An 18,844-nucleotide genomic window follows, 5' to 3' on the forward strand; every position below is an offset into this window, starting at 1 on the left:
AGTTTCACACACACTCAGTCAAGTTGACAGACTGAGTTCACGTCAGTGCTTAAAAAGCACAGTGCCAACTTAGCAAGCAGAGTTAGCAGCATGGTGATAGCTTCTGAAAAGACACGCTTTTGCCCAGACCTTTCAGTGGGAAGATGTCAGCATCACTTGATCGATATGCTAGCCATAGGCTAGTAAAAAAAAAAAAAAAAGTTTCACCTTGGTTGGTTCTTAGTTCTGTTTACTTGCCTACTTCTCCCACTTTGGCTCTGGCCTGACTGCTACCTCACACAGGCATTGGTTGATTTGCTATAGTTACCACTCCCACAGCAACCCTTTTCAATGGGCCGTATACTTGAAAGAGAGAACTAAACGAATGAGACAAATTTTTGTTTAAATTCATGAACCCATCCATTTGTTTCATGGGGGCCACAAAAGAAACACAATTGGTTTCATTTGTTGCATTTTACCCATTCGTTTCAAGCAATTATACATTCTTACTGACACTACAGATCTTATCAGAGGCTCCTCCAGCCTGCATTGGGGGCTGGCTATTTCTTTGATTCTGTAGACAATTTCTTCTCCACAGGGAAGGGGCTGACTTTACTACCTCCTCTATAGACAGGGAGGAGCACAGTAACATCTCTTTAGGAAATCCTGCAGATTTTATGAACACTTTTATCCAAAACACAATGCTGACTCCTGATCTAATTTACATATCTGTAGGAAAGCAGAAGTTTGAAAAAGCAAGTGCTAGCATTTTTTATTTACTAGGTCAGGTAAATAGCAGTAAAGAAAATAGTTCCTGCCTCCTGCTATTTTGACAGGCAACTCTCTGCTTGGTGTCATGTAATACTGATATCAGACCTGCCTCTTTTTTTTGCAGCTTAGTGCTCTGTCCTGAGTGGGAACTGCTGAGGTAGATTTTTATCCTTGTATGTGAGACAGTGAAAGTGAAACTTCAGGGGCCCAATATTCAAATGCTGCTTAGCCGGATAAGTCTGATTTATCTGGATAAGTGTCAGCCGCTGAATATCTGGCTATGCTCAGTGAGGGCCAGTTATCCGGCTATGTAGATAATCTGGATAGTCAATGAGCAGGGAATGGACGGATCAGGGTGGCACTACCTATCTGGTTATCTTGACTGGATAAGTGTCTATATTCAGACTTATCTGGTTAAGTTAACCAAATAAGTTAGAGCTGCTCAGTAGCAGGTTTAAAGTTATCCGAACATAACTTCTCTGGATAACTAGAGCTTATCTGGTTATATTCAGCAGGATAGCCGGGCAGCTGACTATCCCTTCTAAGTTATCCGAATAAGACATGCCATACTGGGTCAGACCAAGGGTCCATCAAGCCCAGCATCCTGTTTCCAACAGTGGCCAATCCAGGCTACAAGTACCCAAACATTAGATCACACGCTACTATTGCTTATTAATTACCGTCATAGCAGTTTATGGAATATTGGGCCCCAGGTGTGTTTTCCTGTCAAAGTATAATAAGTTGTAGTGGTTGATTTTTTTTTTTTTCCCCCTTCCTCTCTCCAGGAATCCATGTTCATTGTTTTGACTTTTCCTTGAGATAAATTATAAATCTGAAATTCCGAACTTGGTTTGTTGCTCCATGGGGTTCACGTACTGCATCGAGCATAACTTGGATGGGTGTTACTGCTGGAGTCTCTTGGGGAATACGGCTGCTGCTGCTTGAAGATTTGGGACTGAAGTTTCAAAAGCGCATATATGCATGTAACGTGCCATTTCACACGCCTTTAGAAAAAGACCTCCACTGGGGCAGTGCGTGGGAAAAGCACACGTGGAACCGATTTCCTGCACATTCCTGAGAGCAGAGTTGGGGCAGGGCAGACCATTTACGGGCATATTTTCCAAAAATGGCTGGGCATTTTATACCCGCTTCCGTGTAGGTGGGTGCGGCACCGGTGTCTGCGCATGCTCGCTCGTGGAAGACTGCGTGTCCTGTGTTCTAAAATTGAGCCGTTGGTTGCGAATGGTACAAGGTGAGCGCTGCCCGGAGGGGGGAAGATAATCCCAATTTTGGGCAGCAGCAGTTGTATTGATTTGGCTGAACACGGCTTGGGACGTGGGTAGGTAGTTTAGAAATACACATTTGGAGACACTAATAGCGACAACTAACATCTAATTAGAAAGGCTCAGCACTTTAGATTAGTAGACACATTATAATTGCAAATAGAAAAAAAAACCCATTTAGAATGTAGAGTCTGGCCAATCACATTATTAATGACCGGGGACTTTCCATCACCTCCTGCTTCTCAACTTGTGCACCTCTCGCCAGGGCCCGTGATTATTCTTCCTTGCTTAGCCATTAATTGCTAACCTTGCAAGAATGCCGTTGATCCATGAGTTCATTAATCGTGATGTCTGAGCCCAGTGGGAATGCCGGGTTATGGTCGATGCAGTAGCCATAGCGTGGTGCTCTTTGGCTTTTCTGTGTTCTTAATGTAATCAGAATGTTGTATGAGTAGACTTAAAGTACACATGAATAAATCAAGAAATGAAGATGATTACAACCAATGAAATGATAGGAAAAAAAATGTAATTTTTTTTTTTTTTTTTTACTCTTCTTAACTTGACTACAGGGCAAAAACCACACACGAGATGAACCTTAACTTATTTTTCCTTGTTTGTTTTTCTTGCAGGAAAGATGTCAGCAGATATTGGTAAATAATTTTCTTATTTCCTATGTCTACAAGATTTCCAGTTCTTAAGGGTTGCCCTCTATCCCTAGCAGCTCTAATTTATAAATGGCTTACAAATTGTCCTTTTCTGATTGAAGAACAATTAGAAAGCAGCGATGGAATCCAGGCTAAACCATGCTGACGATTTTAGGCCTAGCAGCATGGTTTAGCCTGGATTCCATCGCAGCATTGTAATTCCACTTATGGATGCCACTGAAGGAGCTCTTGCTTTCTCATATTTTGAGGAAACTGAATGTAGATCCAGTAAAGAATATCACAGGAAGTAAAGAATCCATCTGGGAGGAGACTAAATCCAGTCTCTCTCTTTCCAGCTCAGTGGAGAGTGAAGCTTTTACACTGTGGCCTGGCGGTCATAAGCACCAGGATCAGCAGTGCCACGAGGGTATTATTACACCTGCCTGAGCTGAGCCCGCTGGAGAGCACAGGGTACCTGGCTTTACAAAAAAAATCAAAAGATGAGCTGGGTAATTATAGCACAGGACAGGGGACTACGGTTCACAGCCAGCATAGCAGAAACCTGGTAAATTAGACCCATGCTGATTCTGTAGCAGGGCATCCATTGCTGGGTGTGATGTGCCGATGTCAGAAGGCCTGCATACAGAAAGGCACAAGAAGGTAGCGGGGCTTATCCACAGGGCCACCTGCATAAGCACTGTAACCTTTACTGTGCCAGAAAAACATGGGGATCATGAGCCTAAAAGGAATTGTAGAGCATGAAGACGCTGTGGTCCACTGGGACGTTCCCATTCCAACTGATTTAAAAAGCTTGATCAGAGAAAACCGGGTATTGTAAAGGGGGAAAAACACAATGGTATGGTTATTTAACATATGGAAAAAGAGATCCTCTACCCCCAAAAGATGCAGAAGATGGGATGAAAATATATAGAAACAGTCCCAATTGTGTTGGGTGCCACCAACCTGGTTATGAAGAAGTTTCCCGTACACCTCGCTGTGTTGTCTACAACCCACTGAACTGCAGAAGGAGGCTTTCTCTGGCAGAATGCAAGTGTCCAGAGAAGTATTAGCTGTACATTTGGACGACTGAGATTATACCCAACATGTACTCCATCGCAGGAATGAGAATCATTCCTGCCAAGAATACACACCCAACTAACCTACGCTGCAGAAAGGTGCGCTCAGCCGAACGCGCGGTTTTCCTGGGACTGGGAACGCGCAGTTTGCGAGCGTAAACCTTGCTGCCCGTGCAGGAGGGAGCTTTACGCCCATAAAACCTGCAGGCAAATCTGTGAGTTGGTCTTAGCGCGCGCTCGCATGGGAAATCCCATGCTGACGAGGGCATTAGTTCTTGCCTCCCAGTGCAGAGAATGCGCTGAGGGAATGGAGTTGCAGCGGCCGGAGTTCAGAGCTGAGATCTGCCAGTGAGGCTGCTGTCCCTTTAAGAGGTCCTCTGGCCCCCTGACTGGCTGGAGGCGAGCGCGGGAGAGCTCACAGAGCCCCGGCTGCAGGAGCTGCAACCTTTCCCCGGAGTTGTAGGAAAGTCGGCTACGCCCTTCCTCCCCCACCCCTCTGCTGAAAGTCCATTTTATCTGGGTATCCACACATTTTAAGTCCCAGTGCATTAGCATAATGTTAGCTTACTGCATCAGGAGTTTTTTAAAAAAAATAAAAAAATAAATAAAAGAATTTAAAAAATAACCTGTGAGTTAAGAAATTGTGGGCTGCATGGTTTATTGTATCGGCCTATTGGAGAGAGAGCCCTGAGGGAGGCAAACCTGAGTTAAACATCAATCGATTTTCAGAAAGTGTGTTTGTGAGGAGTTGACCACTTATCCGGCTAAATGTTGGCATTTGAATATCCACTTGTGTTCAGCGGACCCTACTTAGCCGGATAACTACTTATCTGGTTGAGTAATGGGCGGGACAGGTACATAATTGGGAGGAGCTACTTAATCTGGCTAATTTAGCTGGATAAGTAGCAATATTAAGACTTATTTGGTTAACTTTAGACCTGCTATTGAGCAAGTATAAAGTTAGCCGGATAACTTATCCAGCTAACTTGGAAGTTATCCGAGTGTATTCAGCAGCACAGCCTCACCCCCCTGAATATCCCGGCTAAGTTTTTTTGGGTAACTTGGCTAGCTGGATATTAGGCCTGATTTACTAAGGCTTGTCTATGGGGAAACTGCTTAGTAAATGAGGCCCATTGTTTGAATATCTGCCTGTCTGTAGAGAAGGCAATGGGGCTGGATTGGATGCATCCAAGGGTACTAAAGGATTTTCAAGAAGTTCTGGCATCTCCGCTGGTGACCTTTTTAACGGAGTCGTTCCGGAGGACTGGAGATGGGCAGATGTGGTTCCTAGTCATGAAAGTGGAAGTAAGGAGGAACTATAGGCTGCTTAGCCTGATCTCTATATAAAGCAAATTAATGGAATCTCTGCTAAAACAGAGGAAAACAATAGATTGCAAAATCCAATGCAGCATGCTTTTGTCAGGCGAATCTGATCAATTTTTTTGGGTGACCAGAGTTGGATCAAGGGAGAGCGCAAGATTTAGTGTTCTTTGGATTCAGCAAGGCCCTTGACATGGTTCTGTACAGGAGCCCTATAAATAAATTGTGCGCACTTGGTATGACTCCTAGAGTGACCGACTAAGTTAGAAACTGGCTGAATGGGAAGAGACAAAGGGTGGTGGTAAATGGAGTTTACTCTGAGGAGAGGGGGTCATTACTAGTGGTGTGCCTCAGGGATCTGTCCCGGGACCAGTTCTTTTCAACATTTTCATGAGCAACCTAGTAGAAGGATTGTTAGGAAAGGTTTATCATTTTGCTGATGATACCAAAATCTGAAACAGGGTAGACTGCCAAGAAGGTGTGGAAAGCATGATGAGAGATCTAGGGTCTGGAAGCGAAGATTTAATGCTAAAAAAGGCAGAATTATGCATCCAGGCTGCAAAAGCCCGAGGGAGAGTATTGGGGTGCAGTTCTAAGAACAACAGAAGAGTTTGATCCGGGGGGTGACCATATCTGTTGTTCTTAAGGTGTCCAAACAGGTGGATAAAATTAAGGCAAAACCTAGAAAGATATTTGGTTGCCCAAGGAGAGGACTGGTCAGCAGAAAAGGGGAGGTGATATTGCCCCTGTATAGGTCCCTGTTACGACCTCACTTGGATCACTGTGTACAATTCTGGAGACCGCACCTTCAAAAGGATAGAAACAGGATGGAGTCTGTGCAGAGGGCGGCTACTAAAATGGTCAGGGGTGTTAGTTCTAAAGCATAGGAGGATAGACTTAAAGAGCAAAACATGTATACCCTAGAGGAAAAGTAATTTCCTGTCCATACCCTGATCAGTCCAGACAAGTGGTTTTATGCATCCCTACCAGCAGATGGAAGCAGAGAACAAAACTTGGAGGCACTGCTACATAACTGAGAGAGCCACCTGCAGTCCCTCAGTATTTCTCTGCCTCCAGCAGATGGTAAGAGGTGTGAACCTGCAGTCTAGAATTCTTAGAAGAAAAAGATTTAGATGAGGATTCAGCTCCTCGAGGTGTTAGTGGGCCATCCCTTGGGTGGAGCGGGGTAATCAGAGGGTTGGTGATCCCTGTCTGGACTCTGCCCTTCTTAATGGGGGGGTGGGGGGTAGATAGCCAGGGGTCCTGATTCCCTCTCCCCCTCTGGGCTTTCCCCTTTTCTATTGGCCTGTCACTTCAAGTTGCTTAAAAAAAAAAATTGAAGCAGGGAGAGCGGCAGAAGCAGCGAGGAGCGGGTAAAGGTTGGTTTCCTGCCGGGAGGTAGGCAGGAGGGAGCGGGTCGAATTGCCTGCCTTTGTCTGGGCCGGGTGAGTGCTGAATTTCAGCACCGGACAGCGGCAGGAACGATCTGACCGCATGTGCAGGCCTGACTGCTCAGACATGCCGGCTCCCGCGCAGCAAACTTTTATCGCGGCTGCGAGCTGAGGCGAGCTCACCTCAATGCGGCCTTGTTTTGTTGCGAATGTGCCTCGGGGGGGGGGGGGGAGGGACCTCAGCGGGACCCCCGGGGGTAGAAAGAAGGTGCAGGGGGCTGGGATATCATTGGAGGCCCTGGGGGGGGGGGGGGTGTCAGAGGAGCAGGCAACCATTTTAGCAGCACATGCTGATGTGCAGTCTGCCGATTTGGAGCCCCGAGACTCTCCTCCCACCCTTTCTCTGGTGGGAAAAGACCCTGCTGGATCAGATCGGTTTTTTAGTCGCAGACGGGTGGTTGGATCGGAGGGCATTCACGCTGTGGTTCATCCTTGCTGTACATGTCTCCTCCATGGACACTCATAGGTAGAGTGCTGCGGCACATCGATCTTCATCCGGGCAGAGTGATTCTGGTGGCACAGGAGTGGCCGAATTGGCCATGGTTTGCGGACCTTCTGTGTCTGGCGGTGGATGGCCCTGTTCACTTGGCTCATCTGTCAGGGTTGCTACAGCAGGGACCCCTATTTTCAGTCCGGGACGATCGCTTCTCTCTAGTGGCCTGGCTTTTCAGAGAAGGCGGCTCCATTTGAAGGGATATTCGGAGCCGGTGGTTGCAGCTTTGCTCCAGGCGAGGAGACCTTCCACTTCAATGGCTCATGTCTGGGTGTGGAGAGTTTTCGAATCCTGGTGTTTGCGGAGCAGGGTACAGCCTTTAAAGGTGGACGTCCTGTAGATCTTGGCCTTCTTGCAGAGCGGCTTGGCTAAGGGGTTGGCCTATCATTCCCTCCGGGTCCAGGTAGCAGCTTTGGGTTCCCTGTGTGGTAGGATTCAGGAGAGACAGCTGGCGGCTTATCCAGATGTGGCTCGTTTCCTAAAAGGGGCAAAGCATCTGCTTCCTCTGGTGTGGAAGATCTGCCCAGCATGGAATCTGAATTTGGTTCTTCAGGTACTGTGCAGCCCTCCCTTTGAGCTAATGCGGAGGGCATCGTTGAAGGATTTAACCCTGAAGACTGTTTTCCTGGTGGCCATCTGTTCGGTTAGGCGTATATCGGAGCTGCAGGCATTGTCACGTGTCCTGTGTGTTTCGGACGATGGGGTTTCTTTACGCCCGGTTCCTTCCTTTTGCCAAAGGTGATGTCCTCTTTTCACCTTAATCAGGTGGTCGAGCTTCCGGCTTTTCAGAGTTTGACAGCCATTACTCCGATGTCTAGGGAGCTTCACTTATTGGATGTGCGTGGTATTCTTTTGCGATATCTCAAGGTGACGAATGCCTTTCGGAGATCTGATCGTCTTTTTGTCCTGTGCAGTGGCGCTAAGAAGGGAAATAAGGCTTTCAAAGGGCACTATTGCACGATGGCTGAAAGGGACGATAGCTTCAGCTTACATCTGTAAGGGCCGATCGGTGCCGGAGGGGTTGAGAGCGCATTCTGTTAGGGCACAGGCGACCTCGTGGGCGGAGCATCAACAGCTTTCTCCGCAGGAGATTTGTCGTGCGGCGACATGGTCTTCTCTTCACACTTTTACCAAACATTATCGCTTGGACGTTTGGTCCCCAGAGGAGGCAACCTTTGGGGGAAGAGTCTTGCGAGCGGGTCTTTCGGGGTCCCGCCCAGAATAGAGGGGCTTGGGTACATCTCACTTGTCTGGACTGATCCGGGGTATGAACAGGAAAGGAAAATAGGCTCTTACCTGCTAATTTTCGTTCCTGAAGTACTACGGATCAGTCCAGAGACCCGGCCCCTTCTGTCAAGGCTTCTGGATATGGCGGAGCTGGCATATGATATACTCAGATTATTAAGCAGTGTATGTAGTTTGGTACATGTGTTTTGTGTTAATTCAAGGGGGCCTAGTTTGCAGGGGGCTCCAACTTTTAAGTCTTTGTTCGTCCAAAATGTATTGGGGTTTAAGGTAGACATCTTGGCTTGGGTACAGGTCAATACTGAGGGACTGCAGGTGGCACTTTCAGTTATGTAGCAGTGCCTCAAAGTTTTGGTCTCTGCCTCCATCTGCTGGTAGGGGTGCATAAACCCACTTGTCTGAACTCATCCGTGGAACCAATTTTCCTGTAAGAGAGAGAAAGACATTCAAATATCTCAAAGGTTTCCATGCACAGGAGGGGGCACCTCTTCCAGTGGAAAGGAGGCTCTAGAACAAGGGGTCATGGGATGAGGGTGAAAGGGGATAGACTCAGGAGTAATCTTAGGAAATATTTCTTTACAGAGAAGGTAGTGAATGAATGGAACGGCCTCCCAGTGATGGAGACAAAACTAAGATGTGAATTCCAGAAAGCATTGGATAAACACAGGGGATCTCTACGGGAGGGACCGGAATTGTAAAGCTCAATTGCTTGGGCGAATGGGCAGTCTGAACAAGTCATTTGGTCGTCTTCTGCCATCACATCTCTGTTTGAAAAGGGCAAAATATAATCAAATATCAAGTGATTTTCAATTGCAAAATAAACAGATTACTGCTGGCTGAGGTGAAATTCAGCCCATGGAAATTGATTTCTCCGCAGGATTCCTCTGGAGTTTGTGAAATAGAAATCCGTGTTCTTTAGATTTGAAATCAATAAAAAGGAGGCATCACTCATAGCAGATTTAATGTCCTGCGCCTACCTCACTGTGTTATGAATTATTACCATGAGTCGATAGGTCAGATGGGTATTAAAGTGATAAATATTTTTAGAAAATTTCAGTGCTGACTTTATCCATTTCTATTTTTTTTTTTTTATATAGACGCTATCTCCAAAGAACTTGGTAAGGTTTTTAGAAGTATATCCCCTTTGTAAAAGATTTTGCATCCTCTAGTTATGTCTGTAATTATCAGAGCTCTTACTGTCTCTTTCTTTTGTTGGTGGTTTGATTTCAGAGTGGAGAAGATGCTGTAGCTATGCAGGTAAAAAACACCAATCTGAGCCAATCTCACCTCTCCGCTGTGACTTTCTTCAGTCCTCAGTGTATTGTCTTAGTACAGCCTGGGAGAGACAATGGGATGATATTTAGTGTAAGTAATTTAGCCCGTTAGAACTAATCCGGCTGAGTTACAATGTATATTCAGAGGCACGGCGAAGCCACTGAATACGCACACTTAAGCCAGATAAGTCTATCCGGCTAAGTTTAGACCTGCTCTATGGCGGATCTAAACTTACACTTTAAACTTAGGCGGCCGACTCCGAGTATTGGCAGTTGGCCGTATAAGTTACGCAGTTAACCTACTCCAACCCCAATCTGGCCCGGTCCACACCCACCTTTTGTGCATGGCAACGTTGAGCCATTTGAGGGACTTATACGGCTTAAGCGGCAGGCAGTGAACATATTCAGCAGCTGCTATTTAGCCACATAAGTCCCACTTATCCAGCTAAATAACACGCTTGGAATATCTACCCCAGTGTGTGTGTGGTAAGAGAAAAAGGTGGGAATGTTTCTTGTTCGTATGATTTGCTTGTTCTCTGGCAGTCTCATCCTTTGTGCATGAGTAGGGACTAGCGCCAGCATTCAGTGGCAGCTGTGTTCCAGCACGTCTGTCCGCTGAACTACTTCCTACCCCTTCTGACCTTTGGTCAGGTAATCCCAGTCTTGCAGCCTAATCGGGGGTAGAAGACCAGTGAGAGTGGACTTTGCATCCATTTTCCATAGGTCCCCCTCTTCCTCACTTTCTCTCCTCACCACTTTAGCCCATAGATCCTTAAATTTCCCTATTGGATCTTCCTCCTCTTCCATGATAACCCAGTAGACTCTTGAGATGAGACTTTTGTTGCACGGCTGTTTGTTTAATTAAATTCTCAAAGGGTTGGCAGTCTTCGACTAAAATTTAGCTTTATTGCTTTCCTTATTAAGGAAGGCCACATTGTTGAAGATGATAAAATATGACACTGACTCTACTGCAAGCTTCCTTTTTCTTTTCGGAGCTGGTAGGGTTGAGGGAAGCTTTCCATCTTTGAACAACCGACCCACACTGGTAATTTTATGGCTATATTGCCACTGAAAATGGCTTGGAAAGTGTGGACTATGCCACCGAGGAGTTAAGGGGGGATTTCCCCTTTTGGATGTAAAAATCTGCCAAGCATACACAGCACCCACCAGAAAAGGAGCCGCCACAGGGATGCTCTTCTGAGCTTTATATGGCATACCTCCAAGAGAGGTGAAGGATATCTTTGCAGGCAGACACCTGGAGCTTTCCACCCACCACAGTTTTCTTGTGAGCTCTTGCTTTTGTCCCCTCTTCCATCCAAACTCAAACCCCGATGATTTTTAAGTGGCAACATCTCCATTCCAAACAGCACCCTTGGTACTATGTTCATCTAACAGTGGAGATTCTGCTAAACTAAGATTTTGGCATAAGGTACCATCTTCTCAGATCTTGGTTAACATTTTTAGCAAAGCTGGGATAATAGGGAGAATACAGCTTGTCCAATACATTTGGAACCTGAATTCCCAAGTGTGTGAGAGATCCGAGAGTCCACTGGAACCTAAATCCAGCAATTGAGTCGTCCCGTGTCCCCCCCCCCCCCCCCCCCCTGTCGTCCCCCCAAATTAACTCTCTAACCTGATATCACACTGAATGCAGAGATCAATTCATTTCGACTTGGTAGGGACTGATTTGGGACCTAAATATAGAGGATGACATCATCTACAAATAGCACTTCCCTGTACATACCAGGATCAGTCCAGACTGCTGGGTTGTCTCTCCCTTCCAGCAGGTGGACTCAGAGAAAAAAGTTCAAGTCACCCTAAGATAACCCAGTGTGCCACCTGCACCCTATGATAACCCAGTGTTGCCAGAGGATGTGGTTAGTGCAGTTAGTATAGCTGTGTTTAAAAAAGGATTGGATAAGTTCTTGGAGGAGAAGTCCATTAATGGCTATTAATCAAGTTTACTTAGGGAATAGCCACCGCTATTACTAGCAACGGTAACATGGAATAGACTTAGTTTTTGGGTACTTGCCAGGTTCATGTGGCGTGGTTTGGCCTCTGTTGAAAACAGGATGCTGGGCTTGATGGACCCTTGGTCTGACCCAGTATGGCATGTTCTTATGTAATAGCACTTAAGGTTTGTCATCTGGTAAAAGCTTTTCATGCCTTTGAGTGCTAGTCTGAGATTATCTCTCCATTCAAGTGAGAGCCAACAAATGTAGAAAACATGTCAGGTCTTGGGAGCCTATATGTCCTGGATGAGAGGAACTTATAGAAGAATGCTGTTATAGATAAGAGGTAATATTTGAAATTGAAAATAAATACATGATCAGTTCATACAGTTACAGATTTCCCTAAAGAGGGTAAGTACTCCCTCCAACCATAGTTGATGCTTCTAAAAAGCATGAAATCACTGGGAGATAATGGAGGCCAATCAGAGCACTTGTTTTATACAGCTTGTGAATGAGTAAGCCAATCAGAATCTTTGTTTTATGTATTTACTATTGTTGAATGAATGAATGAATAAAGTGAGACCAGTAGACTGAATTACAGAGCTTGGTGACCAATTGGCTTGCTACATTTTCTGAGTCTCTCAGTAAATAAGCAATAGTACAGCTCCTCATTGAGCTACTGAATGACAGGTGGATGTGTGAGGAGCCAGTGGAAGTGCCTGTTTTTTATTTGTCGTCATTAATTTATCTTTCTCCCTGCAGTGGATGTAACCCTTGATCCTGAAACTGCAAATCCTTATCTCGAACTGTCTGAGGATGGGAAAAGTGTCAGACATGGAGACACCTGCCACGAGTGGCCCAGTAATCCTGAGAGATTTGAGCCAAATTCCTGTGTGCTGGGGCGTGAGGGCTTCAGCTCGGGGCGACATTACTGGGAGGTGGAGGTGGGAGACAAGCCGCATTGGGAATTTGGGGTTTGTAAAGATTCTGTGAGGAGGAAGGGGAAGATGATCGCATCCTCTGAGGATGAATCCTGGGCTACGGAAGTGGTGGTATGGGATTTAGAAGGGTACTGGGTGATAGGGGTGAAGAATGGAGATGAATATGAGGCTGTAACTTTTCCCCGCAGTAAGCTGGCCCTGAGCGTGAAACCCCAAGTCGTGGGGATTTTCCTGGACTATGAGGCAGGAAAGGTCTCCTTTTACAGTGCAGATCATAAATGTCATCTCTACACATTCACTGCCACCTTCTCGGAGAAACTCCGGCCCTATTTCAATCCATTCCACAATGCAGATGGTTTAAATACTAGAGCTCTGAGAATCCGGCCAGTCCCAGACTGGGAGTGAGAGCTCTTAATTGGGAGCTATGATGCTCAGATTTATTGGTTTTAACAGATGATGTAATTTTCCAGGCTTGGCCTAATTACGTGATCAAAATGTGCTGCATCAATAATGAAAGATGAGAAAACGTGCTTCAGAATAATTTTAACGCAATGCAATAGTATTCAAGATCTCAAGGATCCAGGATCAATGACTGAGATGGCATTAAAAACCTGTGAAGGTGAGGAGGAGTTGCCATGTGCTTAGACATAGTGACTTTATGGTGGGGTCTCAGTGCTACAGGGAGAGGGATAGAGATGGGCTCAGAACCTGTAAATGGGAGGAGGGGACTCGGTGCCACAGTGCGAGTGACAGAAATGAGTTTATGGAGCCCGTGAGGGATCCCTATGCTGCCCGGAGAGCGACAGAGATGGAGTGAGGCATGGCCGACATTGTGGGCCATAAGACTTTGGCTTTGAAGCGAGAACTGACACACAGGGAGAGTGACAGTAATGGGTTGAAAGCTGTGGAGGGAGGCGAGACATGGGTGGGATTAGAGCAAGGCTGTCAAACTCATTTCTGTGCCAGATTGCATTGGGAAGAAAACATGTGCTTTAAGCACGTTGACTGGGGCAGCAGATGGGTTCCCTCCAATGTTGTGGCAAACTGTGGGGGTGGGGCACGGTTTCATAAATGTGAATATATTTTATTATTGAATTATGTAAAACTATTTTTCTTTATAAAATCTAGTCAAGTTTTGACACTTATGTGCCCAGTTTGTTTCTTTTATCATTTGATTGGAGGTGGGGCGGGACGGATCTTGGTGATTGTGCTCTCTCTTGATCACTCTCCAGCATCAAAGGGGAGGATTTCATTTAGTAAAATTTCAGAACTGCCTCCACAAAACACATGCCCTGGCTGGATTAGAAAGTTTCAGCATAATCAGCAGATCACAAGAAACATTGAAATAAGTTTTTTGTATTATTTTTCACTCGCTGTTACTGGCAGTGGCATGATTTCTTCTTTTTACTTCATTTGTTGTAAATGATTTAAAATTTCAGTAAAAAAAAACAAAACATAACAATTACAGCAAAATAACAATAATCTGAGCAGTGTCTCAACAGTCAGATATTAGGAGTGTGCAAAGTCAATATTTGTATTTGGTTCTTTTTTTTTATTATTTTTTAATTTAAACTATAACATTTAATGCCAAACATCTCCATCTCTTACAAAGTAAGAAATCTGGTAGGGGCCAAAGCAACAAATCACATAAGGCCAATCTTAAGTCAACTACACTGGCTCCTGCTTGAATAGATGATACAATTCAAAACTCTTTGCTTTGTCTTCAGGTGTGTAAACAGTTTGGCCCTGAGTATCTCTCACAACTCCTGTCCAGATACACGCCTACAAGAAAACGTTGTTTCTCCTAAATGGCCCTCCATACTCTCCTGTGAATCTGTTGCCAAATGCTATGAGCTGCTTGAACTATCTGCCCTATCCTCTCTCTCCCCCCCCCCCCCCCCCCCCCCCCAATCTTCTGCATATCCTTGTATTTATAGTCTGGTAGTTTCATCAGTCAGTTGATATAGCTTGGTCCTACCATCCAGTTCTCTTACTCTGGCTCAATTCCTGTATCCAGAAGACTTCTCTATCTCTAAATTCTACCTTCAGCATTCTTGCCTGTTCTTTCTAGCTTTCTGGTGTGTGCCAGTTCCTCCCTTTAATTCCAACCTTCATACTGCTTGCTGAGATGGGGGACTACCTCCATTTCTCATGCCTCACTGGCCACCAGCACCTGAAGGCCCAACCAGAGGGCAAGGTGATCAGCTTAAGTGGAAGACACCCAGATTTCCTGCTTTCACTGTCATCGGCCTAGTTTTGCCTCTCCAGCCATTAAGCTGCTTTTTCTTGGAGTAACCTACAGATGACAACTGTCGCATCAAGCTCTGGCCAACATGGCCCCCTCTGAGTTGGCTGCATGTTTTGCAGCTCAGGGTAAGCTTCTGGGGAGTTGAACCAATGCGTGTTAAGCCTGCAGGAGCAAGTTAATACGCTTGTACAAAACCCCCTTTCTGGGACCTCTCGATCACAGTAACGGCGTGTGCCGCCTCCTGCTCCTACACTTCTTGCAGCCATTGACCATCTGCTTAAGAAGCCCCAGTTGGTAACACCCCTGCACTTTGCTGGAGATACAAAATCTTGCTGCAGCTCTCTGAATCAATGTTCTATAGATTTAACCCGTCAGGCCTTTTGTTTTCTTCAGAGCTTGGACTGGATAGGAGCCAAGAGAAGTGTGGAGTAGGAACACCAGAACTGCCTAGCAAAACAGGAACACTGGATTGGGAGAACAAGACGGGAGCAAGATTACTAGGCAGGGACACTGGAACATGGTCAAGATCATGGGCCTGACTAACAGCATTTCTGCAGCACAGATGCTAAGAAGGTTGTTGGACAAGTCAATGTGTGCCTTCTTGGAGTACCTCATAGACTGGTGTCAATTTGAGATACACCCAGTGCTGGTCCAATTGGACTGCTGCAGAAGCATGTCTAGCTCCCCCTAGAATAAAGGGTGAAAATTAGATTAATCAGAAGAAGACTGGCTATAACAACGGTCATCTGCATCTTCAGACCGTAAATATAAAGAATTCAATATTTCACAATAGCAAGCAGCAAATAAGAACTCTTAATGATGCTCATAAGAAACTTTCCAACGCATCTTTCCAGCTGTCAGGATGGCCGAGTGGTCTAAGGCGCCAGACTCAAGAGTACACTCTTCCAGCCTTGGGTGTTCTGGTCTCCGAATGGAGGCGTGGGTTCAAATCCCACTTCTGACAACAACTTTTTGTTATAAGTTTGAATGGTTATATTTCAATTACAATTTGGTTTTATTTATTTTTTTAATTTTGAAAACATCTATTTCTATTTTTAAATAATAAGAATAATTAGGGGAGAACAGTAAAAAGAAATAAGTTCGTACTGTTTTGTAACCATATTTTCTCTATCTGGATAGATTTACGCAGGATTCACAGTCATTTCAAAAACAAAAGTACTTCAGAGTAATAGGGAAATTTATTATAATGTATCAATTCATTGAAAACAATGCAACAACTTAGCAGTATAGAAATACACGTTATAAAAGTTTCTATTTTAAAACCATATAGCTATTTTAATAAGAAAAATGTCAGTGTGTGTACGAAACAGATTTTCACTTCAAACTGGTAAAGAAACAGAAATGCGAAAAATTATTTAATCTTTTGACTTTTAACATACAGGTCATATAAAAGCAAAAACACAATAGGTTTGGAAGTTTGAGTAACACCCTGGCTTCTAGATCCCCGTAGCTAAATAATCACCATAAACTTTAAAATCGTGATCAATAGTAAATGAAGCAGAGAAAGCAAAAACGATCCGGACCTGGTTAAAGGCTCTCTAAGAGTCATTTCCTGAGCCAGGGGGGTGGGAGTCAGAGATGTTTCCAGGCTCCTGATTGGTTATCTGTTACATCAATCGGAAAGCGTCAGCGAGCTCGTGAGGCACTGCCTTGCTCTTGAAAACTATTTTCTCCTGTGTATTTCATTGTTTAACATTAAATACCCTTTAGAAATTCTCAGGTGCATACTATGGATTTAACATTCTCACTGGCAAAGTGGTTCTAATCAGAAAGTATTCTCTAATTTGCATTACTGCGGGTCACAAAAGCTCAAGCGTCTTACTCAGTTTATAGGCGTGGAGACGTTTCTCAAGCCCTTTACTAAAAAGAAGGCTATGATTTTAAAGTTGGAGGGGGTGAAAAAGAAAGTCACAGTGTTTCTGCCCGGTTTTGAACCGGGGACCTTTCGCGTGTTAGGCGAACGTGATAACCACTACACTACAGAAACTTGCCTTTCAGTTACAAACAACCGGTATCTAGAAAAAGGTTATTTGTTTTGGAGGCGAAGAAAAGAGCAGCTGTCAGAAGTGGGATTCGAACCCACGCCTCCATAGGAGACTGCGACCTGAACGCAGCGCCTTAGACCGCTCGGCCATCCTGACCTCTTGCCCATGTACTTGTGGGAGGCACTGAAGTGGACACATCCGGTGAGTTTTCTGTAAAAATGATGCCAAGAAGGGCGGGGCTCTCACTTTGGCAGACCTTGGGCAAGCTTGGCATAGATGTGATGGAAAGGGGGGGGCTGCTATGCTGCGCAGAGTGGATAAAATGCTTTGGTCTTTATCTACTATCCTTTACCGTTACTATCTCAAACCTCACTAATTCCTTTTGTATTTCTTCCTGAGTTGTCCCAGTGAGCAGATATATTCACCTTTCCAAAGAAGCCACATGTTGAATCAAGACTTTCTTATATTACAAAGGCTCGGACTATATCCCATGTCTTGACACACTCGATATAGCTAACCCTCTACTAAACATTTATAGCCAGCTCAGGCCCTGCTTTGGCCACCCGCGAGAGCCCACAGAAGTTCCATAACAGTGCACAACCTTTCCCGAAAGACCATCAAAAACGAAAAAAGTGCCTTGAAATAAAAATCTTAAGAGAGGACCCAGGGAGGGGGGGGGGGGGGAAACCTGGGAGGCGACCCTGCGATGTCTAAGGAAGGAAAGAGGAGTTGTTTGCCAGTAAGCATTGGTGGTTCAGTGGTAGAATTCTCGCCTGCCACGCGGGAGGCCCGGGTTCGATTCCCGGCCAATGCAGCACCAAACATTTTGCTGATAACAGCAGAGGTTTCCCTATTTATATATTTGGATTTATGTTCAACCCTGAAAACGAAGAGGGCAGGGGAGATACAGCCGGCGCGCTCGCTTTCTTGTTGCTCTTCTCCATCTCCACTGGCCACTCATCGCCAGCCCTTTTCAGATCCCTCCCTACTCCCTCGGCGGAGAAGGTCCCTGTTCAAGAAAGAAGGCAGAAAAAACACGGTGTATGGTAGTGCTGAACTAAGGAGAGTGAACGAGAGGAGGCACGTGTCTGTCAAATAGCAGCCGAAACCGGCAGCGTGAGCCCTAGACCAGTGATTCCCTTCTGGCGCTGCCCCAAAGATCTTAAAGTGAGAAAGCTGCCCATTTTCTTTACAGACGACGAAGCAGTGAAAGGATTCTGGCATTCTTAGTATTCTTTTGCAGATGTTGGGAGACAGAGTTAGTTTGCTGAGGCTTCTTTTCTATGATTGGTTTAAGGATAATGGCCTCCAGTGCAAGCAAAACTTTTTAAGAACGTTTTTCTCAGTCTGAGAATGAATATCAATCCCCAATGCTGAGAAAGAACAGTTACTGAGAAGTTTTTACAACGTAGCCCGGCTAGCTCAGTCGGTAGAGCATGAGACTCTTAATCTCAGGGTCGTGGGTTCGAGCCCCACGTTGGGCGAGGCAGACTTTTGTTCCGTATAGCACTCTCACCAGGATTAGTTATTAAAATTTCCACTACTTATTATTGCTGTTTCATCTACTCCCGCTCTCCCTTAAGAATTTGCATTTCCTTTGTTTTTCTATGAAGAAGTAGATGAAACAGCAATAATAAGTAGTGGAAATTTTAATAACTAATCCTGGTGAGAGCCCTATACGGAACAAAAGTCTGACTCGCCCAACGTGGGGCTCGAACCCACGACCCTGAGATTAAGAGTCTCATGCTCTACCGACTGAGCTAGCCGGGCTACGTTGTAAAAACTTCTCAGTAACTGTTCTTTCTCAGCATTGGGGATTGATATTCATTCTCAGACTGAGAAAAACGTTCTTAAAAAGTTTTGCTTGCACTGGAGGCCATTATCCTTAAACCAATCATAGAAAAGAAGCCTCAGCAAACTAACTCTGTCTCCCAACATCTGCAAAAGAATACTAAGAATGCCAGAATCCTTTCACTGCTTCGTCGTCTGTAAAGAAAATGGGCAGCTTTCTCACTTTAAGATCTTTGGGGCAGCGCCAGAAGGGAATCACTGGTCCAGGGCTCACGCTGCCGGTTTCGGCCGCTATTTGACAGACACGTGCCTCCTCTCGTTCACTCTCCTTAGTTCAGCACTACCATACACCGTGTTTTTTCTGCCTTCT

At 45.2% G+C, this 18,844-nt stretch overlaps 1 protein-coding gene and 6 non-coding genes across 7 annotated transcripts in view; 4 read left to right on the forward strand and 3 right to left on the reverse strand.

Annotated features, from left to right (window-relative positions):
* Positions 1-13,574, forward strand: part of LOC115080312 — a 139,332-nt gene extending 125,758 nt beyond the window's left edge. The window contains exons 19-22 of the mRNA XM_029584463.1: positions 2,663-2,683; positions 9,360-9,380; positions 9,493-9,519; positions 12,251-13,574. Coding sequence (XP_029440323.1) covers positions 2,663-2,683; positions 9,360-9,380; positions 9,493-9,519; positions 12,251-12,834 — 653 coding nt within the window. The 3' untranslated portion in view covers positions 12,835-13,574. The remainder of the gene's footprint in view (positions 1-2,662; positions 2,684-9,359; positions 9,381-9,492; positions 9,520-12,250) is intronic.
* A 1,959-nt stretch (positions 13,575-15,533) lies between these two features.
* TRNAL-CAA lies at positions 15,534-15,641 on the forward strand. Its single transcript has 2 exons — positions 15,534-15,571; positions 15,596-15,641. It is a non-coding gene; the product is annotated as a tRNA-Leu (tRNA).
* Positions 15,642-16,612: 971 nt separating this feature from the next.
* TRNAV-AAC lies at positions 16,613-16,685 on the reverse strand. The gene has a single exon. It is a non-coding gene; the product is annotated as a tRNA-Val (tRNA).
* Positions 16,686-16,756: 71 nt separating this feature from the next.
* TRNAL-CAG lies at positions 16,757-16,839 on the reverse strand. Its single transcript has one exon. It is a non-coding gene; the product is annotated as a tRNA-Leu (tRNA).
* Positions 16,840-17,426: 587 nt separating this feature from the next.
* On the forward strand, positions 17,427-17,497 carry TRNAG-GCC. The gene has a single exon. It is a non-coding gene; the product is annotated as a tRNA-Gly (tRNA).
* A 597-nt stretch (positions 17,498-18,094) lies between these two features.
* On the forward strand, positions 18,095-18,167 carry TRNAK-CUU. Its single transcript has one exon. It is a non-coding gene; the product is annotated as a tRNA-Lys (tRNA).
* A 213-nt stretch (positions 18,168-18,380) lies between these two features.
* On the reverse strand, positions 18,381-18,453 carry TRNAK-CUU. Its single transcript has one exon. It is a non-coding gene; the product is annotated as a tRNA-Lys (tRNA).
* Positions 18,454-18,844: the final 391 nt, after the last annotated feature.

Source organism: Rhinatrema bivittatum, chromosome 19 (assembly GCF_901001135.1).
Source record: "Rhinatrema bivittatum chromosome 19, aRhiBiv1.1, whole genome shotgun sequence".
Taxonomy (NCBI): Eukaryota; Metazoa; Chordata; class Amphibia; order Gymnophiona; family Rhinatrematidae; genus Rhinatrema; species Rhinatrema bivittatum.